The sequence below is a fragment of the Microcebus murinus genome, chromosome 7, assembly GCF_040939455.1.
Source record: "Microcebus murinus isolate Inina chromosome 7, M.murinus_Inina_mat1.0, whole genome shotgun sequence".
Taxonomy (NCBI): domain Eukaryota; kingdom Metazoa; phylum Chordata; class Mammalia; order Primates; family Cheirogaleidae; genus Microcebus; species Microcebus murinus.
Window position 1 is genome coordinate 85514830 of NC_134110.1, and position 14290 is coordinate 85529119.

Here is a 14290-nt window from a genome sequence, read left to right on the forward strand (position 1 = left end):
TTTCATGGTTCCTCAATATCATCATGACCACTCTGCCTACCCCTAAGTTCAGTGCACTGGAGCCCCTAGATCAGGAAGTTCACAAACCATTACTGAGCCTCAGCTCTATGCCAGGCCCTGGATCCATGCGTGGCTTGTGTTAGGCACTGGAAATAGCCAGGTGGAAAATGGCAATCCAGGGCTTCAAGGAACACAACTTGCCAAAGCAAAAAGACTGTCAAAGCTACGTTCTGTCATGTGCAAATTATAATCAGCCTTGGAAAGAGGTTTTCTTGCTTTCTGGCCTTGCAGCTTAAATATACTGGCAATAATTTCAGAAGCTCCCCTGGCTGTGCATACATGTAGAAGCACCCTCTTCAATTGAGAGGGAACACCTTTTACTCTACACAATTAATACCTATGCTGTTGATTAATAAATGCAGCACGGGCCCATGAAGTCTCTCCAACAGAGCTGAGCGGGAACAAGCTCACATCAGTCACTAGTGGCTTATGTTTAACCAGACAGTCATTTTAATTAACCACTCTTAAACATCAAAGCATGAGGCGAATCAACATGATTAGCCACAGGAAATGGGCCCTGAGAGTCACAGGGACTTAATCTAGTCCTTCAAACCGGTGCCAGGATTTAACCATTCTCCCAAATGTCCAGAAAGAGAAGTTTTGCCAAAAACATTATTTCCAAATCAAAGAGAGGCCCCCAAAAGGAGGTGGACATGAGAAAGACAGGTCCATAGGCTTTAAAGGTTGGGGAAAAAGAAATCCTGAAAACTAAAAATCTTCCCAATATGCCCAGTTATTCTCGCATTCCTTCTTCCTCTCTTTACACACACACACACACACACACACACACACACACACACACACACACACACACCCCTCTCTCGGCGCTTTTATTATAACAAATTCGTTGTATCCACCCTGACCTGGCATACTTGGCTCGGCGAGTGCGCTGAGGCTGCTGCTACAGGACAGAGGGGACAGGCAAGTCACAAGTCACGTTGTTCCCCTAAAGGGGCGAGTCCCCTGGTGGACACGAGGTTTGTGTTTCTGCCTCCTTCCTGTGCCCCGCCTCCTTCCTGCGCTACAAGTAGCCCGAGCCTGAGAACTCCTTCCAGAAGTTCTCCTGGGCTTCCCGCGGAGCCCGTTTTTGCTCACCCCGGGAAGTGCAGGGTGCGGGAGAGCTCGGGCTCTGGCCCCGCCACCGGTGCAGCTCACGGCGCGCTCTCGCCCGCAGGTGCCGCAGGTGCCGGCGCACGTGGGGAGCAGCTGCACCAGGTGGCGTCAGGGGCGGGGTCAATGAAGCGCAGCCTGAGGAAGATTTTGCGCCCTGGCGAGAAGAAGGAGCCCCAGGACCTTGGCTACCAGGGCGTGCAGGTCGACATGGATGACTGCAAGGAGTCGCTGAAGGTACCCTGGGCGACTGGCGGTCGGGGACGCGCTCCGAAGTCCGGGCGGGGGTCCGGCTCGAGCTTCCTTGCGCGCAGCCCTTGCTTGGATGGGAGGGCAAGAAGTGGGAAGCCCGGAGAGGCCAGTGGGGGGTGCTCGCTTAGGGGCGTGTGCACACTTTCCAAGAGGAGACCTTCTCGCGGCGTGGGGAGCCTGCGGGGCCACGCTAATAACACGCCCACACCGTGCCTGCTTTGTCCTTCTTGTTTGCTTGCTTGTTTGTTCAACCTGTTCCTGCTCCTGAATAGGCAACTGCAGTCCGGGGAGAGACTTACTCAAAAAGTACCTTTGGCGTTTGGCTAAAAGCAGGACAATTTGGAGTGTGTGCCGTTTCACAGGGACCTTTTTGTAGATTTCGTATGCAGCCACACAGCGTGTCGGATAGCCCTCGGGTAGCTATTCAGGCAAGAGGTGCTTGGCGGAGAAACGTTCTTGTTTGATAGAGTGACACGGAGAAACCAATGGCCTGCGAATGAAGCCTTGTGGAGAAGGCGCTGGTAAAACGCAGGCAGGACTGGAGAATTCCTCCCCCAGCGAGTGGGGGCGTCAGGAAACACTGTGTGGGATGAGACCCTTTGAAGATGGGAGAGTGGTCTCCTGGGGACGCCAGGGGCTGAGCTGGGGGCTTCTATTCCTCATGCGCTTCTCCAGACAGTGGGACCTAAGGCGGCGCAGGGCCTGCCGGCCTAGTCTGAGGCATAGAGGCTGTTGGGTTCTCAAAACCCACCACATTGCCAGCAGGAGGAAAGGTCTCTTTTGAAACGTTGAGATGTCATTAAAAATTCTCTCCAAACCCCCATGACAAATCCCTTTCCGCAGTGGAATCATGTTAACAGTATGTATTTTCCAGGAAAAAAAAATGCCTCTACAAATACACATATGTTCATATATGTTTTTTTTAAAAAAATTACTTATAAAAGTATGAAGTCACAGAGATTTCCACTTTGATTGACTCACAAAATATATTTTAGAATACTGTTCAAATTAGCACTTGGAGTTATCCCTAGCTTTTTTTTTTAGCAGCTTCATAGTATTGCATTGTATGAGTGTATCATGATTTCTTTAGCCAGTCCAGCACTGATGGACAGACACTTAGGCTGTTTTTGTTTTCATTTTGTCTTGCTATTAGACACATAATTGTGTCTGTGAGTGTAGACGTGGCTTCTCTGCCTATCCATTCATACCTTTGTTGGTATGTCTATATGTTCAAGTCCTGACAGGGTCAAGAGGTATGTGCAGCTTTAATTTTAGGAGAAATTGCCAAATTGCTGTCTAAACAGCTTGCACAAATTGTCACTGTTGCCAACCATGTATGTGAGTTAGGCATGTGTAGTAAATCGCACACACCAACAAGCCAGGCCTCCCCAGGTGAGTCTGCATATCTAGGTCGATCACAGACATTTTTTTCTCCTAAATATTAGCATGTTAACTGATGCCATGTGGCTTCTCCAAAGAGCTGAGTCATGAGTGGATTTCAGCCACTGGGATAGTCTTACAATTTATACTGGACAGGAAGAAATTTTAAAATTTCAAAAATCACCCATGTGGTTTGCTTTTTCTAGAGACATTTGCTGAAGGATTTCTGTAGCTCAAAGTCTCAAACTTATTTTTCTTTATGTTTTTGTTTAATCGTCTTTAGTTTTATTGCCTAAGTACAGCCACTTATGTTATTGAAGGCTTTTAGAAGCTACATTAGGGCTTGTAGATTAAGGATTTATATATTTTATTTTATTAACTGCAGTAATTCCAGATCATTTCATAAAAAACACAGTGGTTAGACTTATTACAAAGCAACATATGTGAAGGGTTTTGAACTCTAGGGATTTTTTTATAGCTTCATAATATAAAAGATATGACATATAACATATTTTATATGCTAGCATTTGACCTTTCAGTTGTTATAATCTTTCACCTTAATTTCCTTCTTTCCTGCCCCATTACTGCCTGTCTGTATTTCGTTAAATCAACCTAAAGCAAATGTATTTGATATCTCTGTTTAAAGGGTTTTAGTTAAAATTAGCTTCTCTAAAAATGATCTAGTCTATTATGTTCTGAATCTAATCATATAGTTCAAAATCAACAAGAGTATGAAGTGGACCCTCTGACAACAGGAAACTACACTGAGTGTATAATAATTTGTCTAAATGACATCCTTGGCTTACTTTCAGGACTGTCTTTGAGAAATCTCTTCAAAGCCTGACAATATGTCAGGTACTGGATTGACACTGTTTAGCACAACTGATATTCTCATATAAAGTATCTAGATGCTGTTTTGTCATTGTGAATTCAGTGAGTTTCTTAACCTAGTACTTCCTCTAAAGAGTGTGGAATGGGTTTGTGGTGCTAGCACATACTGAATAGACCCTGTGCTCTTTCTGGCACTGGATAGTGGGCAATGCAACCCCTTTATTATCACCTGAAGAATATAACAAATTCAAGTACTAAAATGCTTCTGAATGGATTTGGGTAAATACTTTCTTTGATAGGGAGAGACATTGAGAAAGAGCTTATTTCTTTAAGAAGTCCATTTTTAATTTAATACTCAGTATGTATAAATTTGGAAATAGTTGGATGCTCATTGTCATATCCTGTAGTCACTAAAGCTATCATATGTATAGCATATATGGAATTCAGTTTTTTAGTTAAAAAGTGACACATCTCTATTTAAAAGACTGCCATAGAAGAGTGATTTTTAGGTACTATTCTGTGATAACAGAAGCAAAATCCAAAGTTCAAAATTTTAAGATATTAAGTTGTATTTATTTCAACCTGACATTTACTGAATGAATCCTAATATGGTAAATTCTTTATTAACTATATTAAAATGCATTAAGTAGTTTAACACTTCATTTTGTTTAATAGATTTTCTTCACAGTCGTGAGAAATGCTCTGGTTATCTTTTAAATAACAACTTAGAGTTTCAACACATATATATTATCATATGGCAAATGTGACCAGTCATGGGCAAATGTAGAATTAAAGAAAGTATCTAGGCCATTTATTACTATTTGGTGAAGATTTTTACATTTTCAGAAAATTGTAATTTCACAATGGTTTCCATGAAAAGCTACTGTCTTTATAGTACATTTTGTTTTTGGTCTATGTGATGAAATGTTTGCTAAGAAATTGAAAAAATTTCAGGCACATGTATCATTTGATCATATATTTGCAAAAGCTGAAAGAAGCATTGAGAAATAATTTTTAGTCTATATGTTGCCATAAGGCTGGAAGGAGGTTCTTTTAATTTTTCTTATTTTTAACATTGATTTTTTTTAAGCCTCTAGGGAATTAAAATTCATCAAATAATCTGGGGAAATTCTGGTGTGTATAATAGTCCATGTGGCCTGACCTGCTCTGTGAGAACTCTGCTTTCTTCTTCCTATCTCCCTTTCTCTCTTCTTTTCTTATTTTCTCCCTCCTTCCCTCCTTCCCTCCTTCCTTCCTTCCTCTCTTCCCTCTCTGGAAAAATTATTTGCACATATGAAAGTATCATGGAAAGATAAGTATACAGTGGGTAGTACATATTTAGCAACAGTGTGTAAAATGAGAGATTAAGAAAGAACTGGAGAGTGTTTCTCAAACTTTTTGTCTCAGAACCCTTTTAAACTTAAACATGATCAAGGATCCGGAAGAGTGCTTACTTATGTGAGTTATAGCCATCAATATTTATCCTATTGAAAATGACAGTGGATGAATATTTTAAAGCACAAGGCACAGCACACATTCCAGTAGCTATTAGTGCTGTGAGGTCACCATGCATCTTGTGGCATCTGGAAAAGCTCCACTGTGAACTTGAGGGAAATGAGCGAGAGAGGCTGGGCTGAAGACGGGCTGCTAGAGCTATCAGGAGGGCCTGCTAAAGGAGGGGTGCTTCAGGAAGCTAGGTGGATTGGGAACAAGGGAAAGGAAGAAGGCCTTTATTTCTACAGCATATGCAAGTTGGTGATCAGAAAATAAAAACATTTATTTAAAGTACTGATCAATATTTAGGCATTTGCTTATACCTTCTTTATGTCTGTAAGAATGTTGTGTTTTCAAGAAAAATATTTACCTTATTATAAGCATGATAAATAGTCTTGGATAATAAACTTTTTAAGGCTATAAAATGATTAACTTTATAAGCATTGCATATGCTTGCTTGGTGTAACAGTTTTTTTTATATACCTCTAGGTTGTTTTTGAAGGAAGTGCATGTGTATCACAAAACTTTATCCAGAAACAAAAGAGATTAAATGGCAAAGATGATACAAATGCCTCCCCTTTGCACCATGCTGCAGCTGAAGGTCAAGTTGAGCTGATGAACATGATCATCAATGATTCCTCTTGTGAAGGTAAAAAGTGTGTTACAATGAGTGTTCCATAAATCTATTATTCCATTAGATTCATTGGAAAGAGTGGTCTGAAGTGATTCTGAAGGGTAGATCAGTGCCAATTATAAAAGGCCCTAAAATTACCAACAATGGTAGGTAAGGGTGGAGTAACCAACATTCAGAGGCAGGTGGCAGAGGAAACGCCAGGAAAAGAATGAAGAGAATGATGGATAAGAGGTTGATGATGCAAAAGCCAAGGGAGAAGTTCCTGGGGCAGGTAAGTTAGAAGCAGCAGTTCCCACAAAGAGACCAAGTAGGAAGGAGATCACAGTAAAGCCCTTATTTTCGACCTTTGTAAAGATGATTTCTGAAAAGTGGTGAAGATAAAAGCCAAATTCAATTAATTTAATTAATGAATGGCAGTTTGTAGGTATAGGTCCCTGTTTAATTAAGTTTGGTGCCAAACAGAATGAAGAATGGAGTGACTCGTCTTGATCAGACAGAACGTTCAAGAGATGTGCGTGAGGATATGTGTGACTCTTGGTGTGTGTGTGTGTGTGTTGTTGAGAATGAGGCGCTCGGATGAGTGAAAGGAGATAGCGGAGAAAGAAATTTTTAAAAAGGAGAGAAACAGAAAACATGCCTGCCTGGTTCCAGGTATCATAGGTGGTCCCCAAATCATATTTATGAGCAAATATTTTTTTCTCCCTCCCCAGACATCAGGATATACTGCCACTAATTTAAATGGTTGGTGAAGCAGACAGCTGTGTCTATTTTAGAATACCCATAGCACACTGCAGGATGAAAAGACCTGTTGTTCTTATGCTGAGCTGACAAGGAAAATAGTGCTATATATCGTATTGTAGAAATACATGCAAACCATGTGTGCATCAGGGGCTCTAGCTTGAATTCTAGTCTTGTGGTTTATTAGTGGTGTTTCTTTTTTCTGTTAACATTTTTTGAACCATTGCTATCGGCCAGGCATTCTGCTAAGATCTTTAAAGACATGATTTAGTGTTATTCTCCCAACAACTTTGCAAGGAGTGTGGGGGGGTGTGCATGGGTGTAGGTGGATGTGTGTATGGTTCTTTTTTTTTTTTTTAGTTTATTTATTATACCAAATATGAATATGAGTGAAGTTCAAAGAGGTCAGGTGACTTTCACACCTCCTCACTTGCCGTGTGATGTGGGCAAGACTGCTAGCCTCTCTAGGCCTCAGAATCTTCATCTTTCTGAAAATTGATCATGCTGGTACCTTGTGGGCTGTTGGAGGCTCGAATGAAATAATAGTCATGTGGAACCTCCTAGAGTGCCTGGCACATGGTTCCTGCTTTTACATAATCTTGGTATTTTATCACACTCCCCAAATTCATGAACACATAAAAACATGTGGCAATAGGTGCTGTTTCTTATGAAGGCTCTTGATAGAAATTTAACTCAGTTGACAAAGTCAGTGCCATGCTTCTGTTTATTCTTGACAGGTGCCCATTAAGGTGGCTCGTGTTTCATGAGAACCGAAGCCGTGTCTTTGCTTTTCGTAAAGAAGATGCAGCTGATCAGAGTCACATTTAGCACTGAGTTTTGAAGTGAGGCGGCGCTCAGGAGGTGTTGGATACAGTCCCAGCAAACTTTAATCTATATTTTGGTGTCTTTTTCTAGTGCTGAATGTAATGGACGATTACGGGAACACCCCTCTGCACTGGGCTGCGGAAAAAAACCAGGTTGAAAGTGTTAAGTTTCTTCTCAGCAAAGGAGCAAACCCAAACCTTCGAAACAGCACCATGATGGCGGCCCTGCACGTGGCAGTGCAGGCCGTGCACAACGAGGTGGTCAAGGTGAGGATGCCACTGGCTCTCCCAGCAGCATCTCTGGCTGCTCCCAGCTCTGGCGCTCTCTGCCGGCCGGAATGGCCACCCTAAGCTGCCAGGGTAAACCAGATGTAGTTAGTGATTACAGTGTTTGCTTTACTTCTCCCCTGTTGATGATGACGATAGTCCTACCTTTATTGCGAAGCTCTTATTTACCACGCATTTTTCTAATAGTTTTGTGTGGTTTCGTTTATGAAATCCTCATTTAAAAAAACTCGCTATCAAGGAAGACTATTAATATTAGTATTTCCATTTCATAGCTGAGTACACTGAGGCATAGAGAGAACTGAATAACTTGCTTAATGTTGCATAACCCGTGAAGGCAAAGATATAAGAATTTCGTTCTTATCTCCATGTTTCCAAGTTCAGGCTTTATCATTTTTACCTGACTGATTCAATGACTAAGAGGAAGAAGGTAATGAGTGCATCAGTGAAAACAGAAAACATGGTTATAATTTGTTGGTTTTGTCAGAGGGATTAGTTAGTATAAGACATAATGATGCTATTGGGAAATTTATTGTTTTTCAAGGTTTGAGACTAAATTTGGTCAAATAAAGGAAACCCTGGTAAATACCTAAAGGGTAAGATTTGGGTGATGGCTTTTAAACTACATCTCAGGGTCTCACAGACACACTAGAACACAAGCATGCTTATCTAAAGAAGAATGCAATTTACAAATGGACCATGTTCTAGAAGTTCATTTCTAAGACAGGCTATTTGGAATTTATGATAAAGTTTTCCTGTAAAACAATATTGCAAATAATGATTTGCTATTGTGGTAAGCCACAACTAAACCTAATTGTCTGTAAATCACCAAAGAGATCCATGAGTTTCAAGTTCACTATAACTCAGAAACCTTCCTGTCAGCCCTCTGAGACCTTGGCTCCTTTAAGTCTGGCATAGATGGTGTGAGGGGAGCCCCTCCCAGCTCTCTGACCATGCCTTGTGTACGGCTCTATCGCAGTTCCCAGCACATGATCTGGGAATCAGATATCCATGTGCTTTTCTCACCACACTGGCTCTCCTTGAAGGAGGGGCTGTGTCTTACTAATCTAAATACCTCCAGTCCTCAGCACTGCTGGTAAATGATGGCTGTTGGATGGATGGATGGATGGATGGATGGATGGATGGATGAATAAATAAATGAGTAAATGGGAATTCTGGCTGAAGGAGGAAGGGAGAGCTGAAGTGTCAGTACCTATGACAATGAGTGAAGGCAGCCCCCAAGCAGGTTACCAGAAAGGCCCCTGAGATAGGCTGGTTTTTCTTTTTAATATCTGCATTCTTCATGAGCCAAGTGCCCTTCCATACCATCTGGCTTGGGCCTCTAGTGACTGCAGGGACTCCCCCAGAGATGTCACTTATTTCCTCATGGAGCTCTTGGTGCTTCCTCCAAAGGCTCTTTTTCAGAAACAGATGCCCATTAACTTAATTGATATTGGCTTTGAAAGTGTGATTTGGGAATTCAAATAAAGGCAGGTAACAGTTGGAAGACTCTTGTTAATTAGAAGGAAGAAATCTTCAGACTAACAAATATAGAAAGGGAGCTAGCACATAGAAATGGAAAAGAAACTTAAGCCATAAGCTCATAACTGATTTATAAACTAGATGGCAGACCTGAAAGAAATTTTGCTTCTGGTGACACCAGAATAAGAAAAAAAAATAGGTTATAAGAGTAATATAATAACTGTTATAAAATTGTCTCTTTCTTACTGGGTCTTGCCAACCATACTATGTCTAAAAACATTTTCAAGCCACTTTGGTTCACCAGAGATGAGAGTAAAAGAAGGAGGAGGAGTTTTAGAGTGTTTCCCTTTGTGCTTGCAAATAGCAGTCCTCCCTGCCTGCCTTTCCCAGTGAGACCCAGGAGTCAGGCCTGCACCTGCCCAGCCCTTGCCGGTTTAGAAAGCTGCTCCATCAGCTTCCCCCAACCCTTCCCCCGCTGTCTATATAGTTGAAAATAATAAATTTTCATCTGCGCAACACCTCAAGTCCCTGCACAGATGACCAATGGTATGCATGGTATTCCCTGGGACACGGCCTGGAGATTCGGGGAGCCCTGTGTCTCGGTGGCCTGCAGGCCTTAATCCTTGGAGCTTAACTTCAAAGTATCCAATCGTTTGAACCTTCCATGGGGCTTCCTAGATTCTCATCAAAGGGGTCTCTGGCGAGCTCACCTTCGAACCTTACAGACTTGCCTGGTCATGACTGAGTTTAGAGTAGGTGCGCAGTTCAGTTGATCTCTCTGGGTCTCCTGCCGCATGTAATGTAACATGGCTCTTTGAAAGACTGTGCTGGGCTGGGCGCGGTGGCTCACGCCTGTAATGCTAGCACTCTGGGAGGCCGAGGCAAGTGGTTTGTTTGAGCTCAGGAGTTCTAGATCAGCCTGAGCAAGAGCGATACCCCGTCTCTACTAAAACTAGAAATTCGCTGGACAACTAAAAATATATCGAAAAAATTAGTCAGGCATGGTGGCGCATGCCTGTAATCCCAGCTACTTGGGAGGCAGAGGCAGAAGGATTGCTTAAGCCCAGGAGTTTGAGGTTGCTGTGGGCTAGGCTGATGCCAGGGCACTCACTCTAGCCTGGGCAACAAAGCGAGACTCTGTCTCAAAATAAAAAAAAAGAAAGATTGCGCTTATGATAGTACAATAATAACAGCCTAATATAGGTGACAGATCTATGATCTATGATTCTAAGAGGTCAAAGAAAGAAAAATCTCTTTTTGTAGGCTTTGGTAGATTATTTTACATGTGAACCCAGACTTTGTAAGAACAGAAGGTGCCTAAAGTCCATAGAAGGAACATGTCCTCATGTCCCTGCATCCATCAATAATTTCCCTGTGTGTTCTTATGTGCTGAAATCTTGGTTTAATTTCCTCTTATGAGCAGAGCTAATTAGTAAGCCTGAATCATTTGCTAATAGATTGGGGTTCATTCTGTTAACAGGTGGCTCTGGTATTAGGTTGTATAGTCAAGGCTTTTAAGAAACAGTTTATTTAATAAATTTTTTAAAATAATTTATAAGCGCATGTCATAGTTTTATCATAGTCTTGCTGTAATAGGAAATGCCTCTATCTAATAGACTAATTCAAAGGTTTCTCTCTTGATAAGACATCTATATGAGATTATTTTGGTTACATTAAATATAAAACGAAGACTAGTTAAAGATCTATAGACTCTTGGGCAATAATTAGCAGGTAGTCAATCAGGTGAGGAAGTTACAGGTCTTCAATGAAATTCCATCAGAAAAGTTACTTGACCATTATATCAGCATGCGAATTTCTTATATTGTAGAAGAAGTTTCTGTTCTAGACCAAGTTTGAATTAATTGAGTTAAGGTATATCAAACTGTTACACAAAATTGTATTTCTTTTACTGAAGAGAATGGAGTTGGGTTTTTTTTTTTTTTTTTTTTTTTTTGAGACAGAGTCTCACTTTGTTGCCCAGGCTAGAGTGAGTGCCGTGGCGTCAGCCTGGCTCACAGCAACCTCAATTTCCGGGGCTCAAGCAATCCTCCTGCCTCGCCTCCCAAGTAGCTGGGAATACAGGCATGCGCCACCATGCCCAGCTAATTTTTTTGTATATATATTTTTAGTTGGTCAATTAATTTATTTCTATTTTTGGTAGAGACAGGGTCTCACTCAGGCTAGTTTCCAACTCCTGACCTTGAGCAATCCGCCCGCCTCGGCCTCCCAAAGTGCTAGGATTACAGGCGTGAGCCACCGTGCCCAGCCCTGAGAATGGAGTTTTTATTGACATTTCCCAGAATGCTTGTAATCTAGGTAAAAGAAAAATGAGTAGAGGGGAAAAAGAAACCATTCTCTCCCTCCCTCCCTCTCTTTCTCTCTCACTTTGTCCCTTCCTCCCTCCCTCCCTCCCTCCCTTCCTTCCTCCTCTCCCATGCACACATTTTAAATGACTCCACAGGTTTAATTTCTTGAAAATATTAGTTAGCATAGCTCACTTAATACAAGTGAGTGAGAAATATTAAGTGAAGCTATGTTACTAGTATCTACAATTCTTATTATGTTTCCAGTTCCACAACTCAGTATTGCCTTAATTGATATGATATTGAAATCATGACTATTTCATCTATTTGAGAAATTTATTTAGTGCCTAGTATGTGCAAGCTTTTGTGTTGGATTGTGTCAGAGAGGGATGAAACAAGGCAAATGGATATGGTCCCTGGCATCTACAAACTTGTAATCTGGTGGAAGACAAGGACCTTATTTGCAAATCAGCAGTTTAGCTTTTTGACAATTGTTCTCACCCTTTAGGTCCTGACTGAGCATAGCAGTACTAATGTTAATTTGGAAGGAGAAAACGGAAACACAGCTGTGCTAATGGCATGCACCAAAGATAACAGTGAAGCACTGCAAATTTTGGTTTGTATATTAATCATATTTTTTGCATCCTTTATCTTTTCATGAATGCAGCAGGTATTATTGATATTTACAACAGTTCTTTTGTTTCTGTCCTTAGCAAAATATAAAACATGTCAGAAGAATTCGTTCTCTATGGTTTTTGTATATGTACATACCCCTTAAGTGGATCCGAGATTGCTTACAGAAGACTGACAGGAAAGCAGTGAAAGTGTGAGAAAATTGAAGTGAAAAGAAAATATAGGCAGGAAAAATTAAGATGAAGCTGGGGGTCAGGTTAGAATATAAAATATAAAGTATAATCTCATTAATGGCCTTGAAGTATGTGATGACATTAGTTTGCTAGGTTATCAAGATTGATATTTTTGTGTCTACATTGCCACCTTGTCTTTGGGAGATATAAAATGTCTCAATTTTGCAGTAGGCTAAGATTATAAAATAATCTTCTTGCCTCGATTTCACATCATATGAAGCAATCTATGTATTTTTACATAGGCACACTATAATGAAATGATCTGATAGAGCCACATAAATTCTTGTTCACCCTTGTGGTTTGGGATTTAACATGTATCATTGGACTTTGTTTTTTCTACTTTCTTTTCCTCCAGTTTAATAAAGGAGCTAAGACATGTAAACCAAATAAATGGGGATGCTTCCCTGTTCACCAGGCTGCATTTTCAGGTGCCAAAAAATGCATGGAAATAATACTGAAGTTTGGTGAGTAGGGGCCTTCCTACATCACATGCTATAAAGAAGCCTTTTCTGGTGGATGCTATTCAATATTTAATAACATGTACAAATGGGCTTTTTTTGTAAGTCTAAATGCCCTTTCTTTTAAAAATATTTCTTATTGTTTATTTTAAATGTTTGTTGTCTTGAATGTTGTTTTCTTCTGCAGGTGAAGAAAATGGATACAGCCGAAAGTCTCACATTAACTTTGTGAATAATGGGAAAGCCAGCCCGCTCCACATGGCCGTTCAAAGTGGAGACTTGGAAATGATCAAAATGTGCCTGGACAATGGTGCACTCATAGACTTGATGGAGGTAATTGCTTGTATTCTACAGGACACTTGTATTTTAAAATTGTCATAAATTATTTTCTAAGATGTTTTGTAGCTCTTTTACAGTTAATTTAGATTGAGAGTGCATATAAGAGATATCATTTCCTTCTGTTCATATAGAAGCATAACAAGAGAAAATTTCAACTCTCAAATTTCAGTTTATGTAAGGAATATTGAGAGTTACTAAAAACAATTGCAGACACAAATATAGATACAACAAAGATCATATATACAGTTTAACTGCCATTAAGTGAGTTAAAGTCAACCCTCAGAAGATGATAATATGTTAATGTTGTCAGCCAGGAACATTAAGGCCCAATCATGAATGTCACTGGTTATAGTTCTTTTCTGAAGAGTTGTCATCTTTTAAACTAAGGGCCACTTAACTAATTTCTAAGGGTATGTATGTGAAAGTATTGACTGTGCTTGGGATGTGACCTTATGTTAGGCCTTTCTGACCAAAAGTGTAGAGTTCTGGCCCTTTTCCCTGAGTTTTGGGTGGCAGCATGCTCCCCGCCAAAGTCCTGTGCTTTCTGGAGGAAGAGAGGATTGGTTATTAATCTTGTGTGGCTTCTGGACACTGCTCCTAGGTGCCTTCAATATAGAAAAGAAGAGCCGCCACTGTTGGTATGGGGTCTGAAGTCACGTTATACACTGGGTGTCCTAGAGCAATGAATGAGACATGGTCCTCATACTCCTAGGAGGAAGAATGGCATCCCGATGATGATGGTGGAAGTACATGCGAAGAGCTGTCAGATTCCAAGGACGCCCAGTTGCTATCTGTGATATTTATACTGATGCTTTTCAATAGATGAGACGGATCACTGTTGATCATTTGAAATGTGATAGATATTCCTTGATTTTATTAACCTATGAAGGCAAAATTCATAGCTGAATATAAGCTATATTCTTAGATCGGGATTGAAACATTGATTCTGGTATCAAAATTCTTTACAGAACGGGAGGTGTATGGCCCTTCATTTTGCTGCCACCCAGGGAGCCACTGAGATTGTTAAACTGATGATATCATCCTATTCTGGTAGCACCGATATTGTTAATGCAGTTGACGGAAATCAGGAGACCCTGCTTCACAGGCAAGTTTCCTACCTATCATTCTGTATACAGATTTTCAGTCTGTTCAGTCTTCTCATGTTAAATTATAGATTGCAAGAAAAAGTCAGCACTCACACTAGCAAAGATTCCATTCAAAAGAAAAGAACAGA

The 14290-nt window shown here is 40.8% G+C and overlaps 1 protein-coding gene across 1 annotated transcript in view; it reads left to right on the forward strand.

The window, feature by feature from the left end:
- The first annotated feature begins 1213 nt into the window (after positions 1-1213).
- The window catches only part of TRPA1 (transient receptor potential cation channel subfamily A member 1), a 46637-nt gene continuing 33560 nt past the window's right edge, over positions 1214-14290 (forward strand). The window contains exons 1-7 of the mRNA XM_012786359.3: positions 1214-1407; positions 5617-5776; positions 7415-7590; positions 11902-12009; positions 12615-12723; positions 12905-13050; positions 14025-14161. Coding sequence (XP_012641813.3) covers positions 1297-1407; positions 5617-5776; positions 7415-7590; positions 11902-12009; positions 12615-12723; positions 12905-13050; positions 14025-14161 — 947 coding nt within the window. The 5' untranslated portion in view covers positions 1214-1296. The remainder of the gene's footprint in view (positions 1408-5616; positions 5777-7414; positions 7591-11901; positions 12010-12614; positions 12724-12904; positions 13051-14024; positions 14162-14290) is intronic.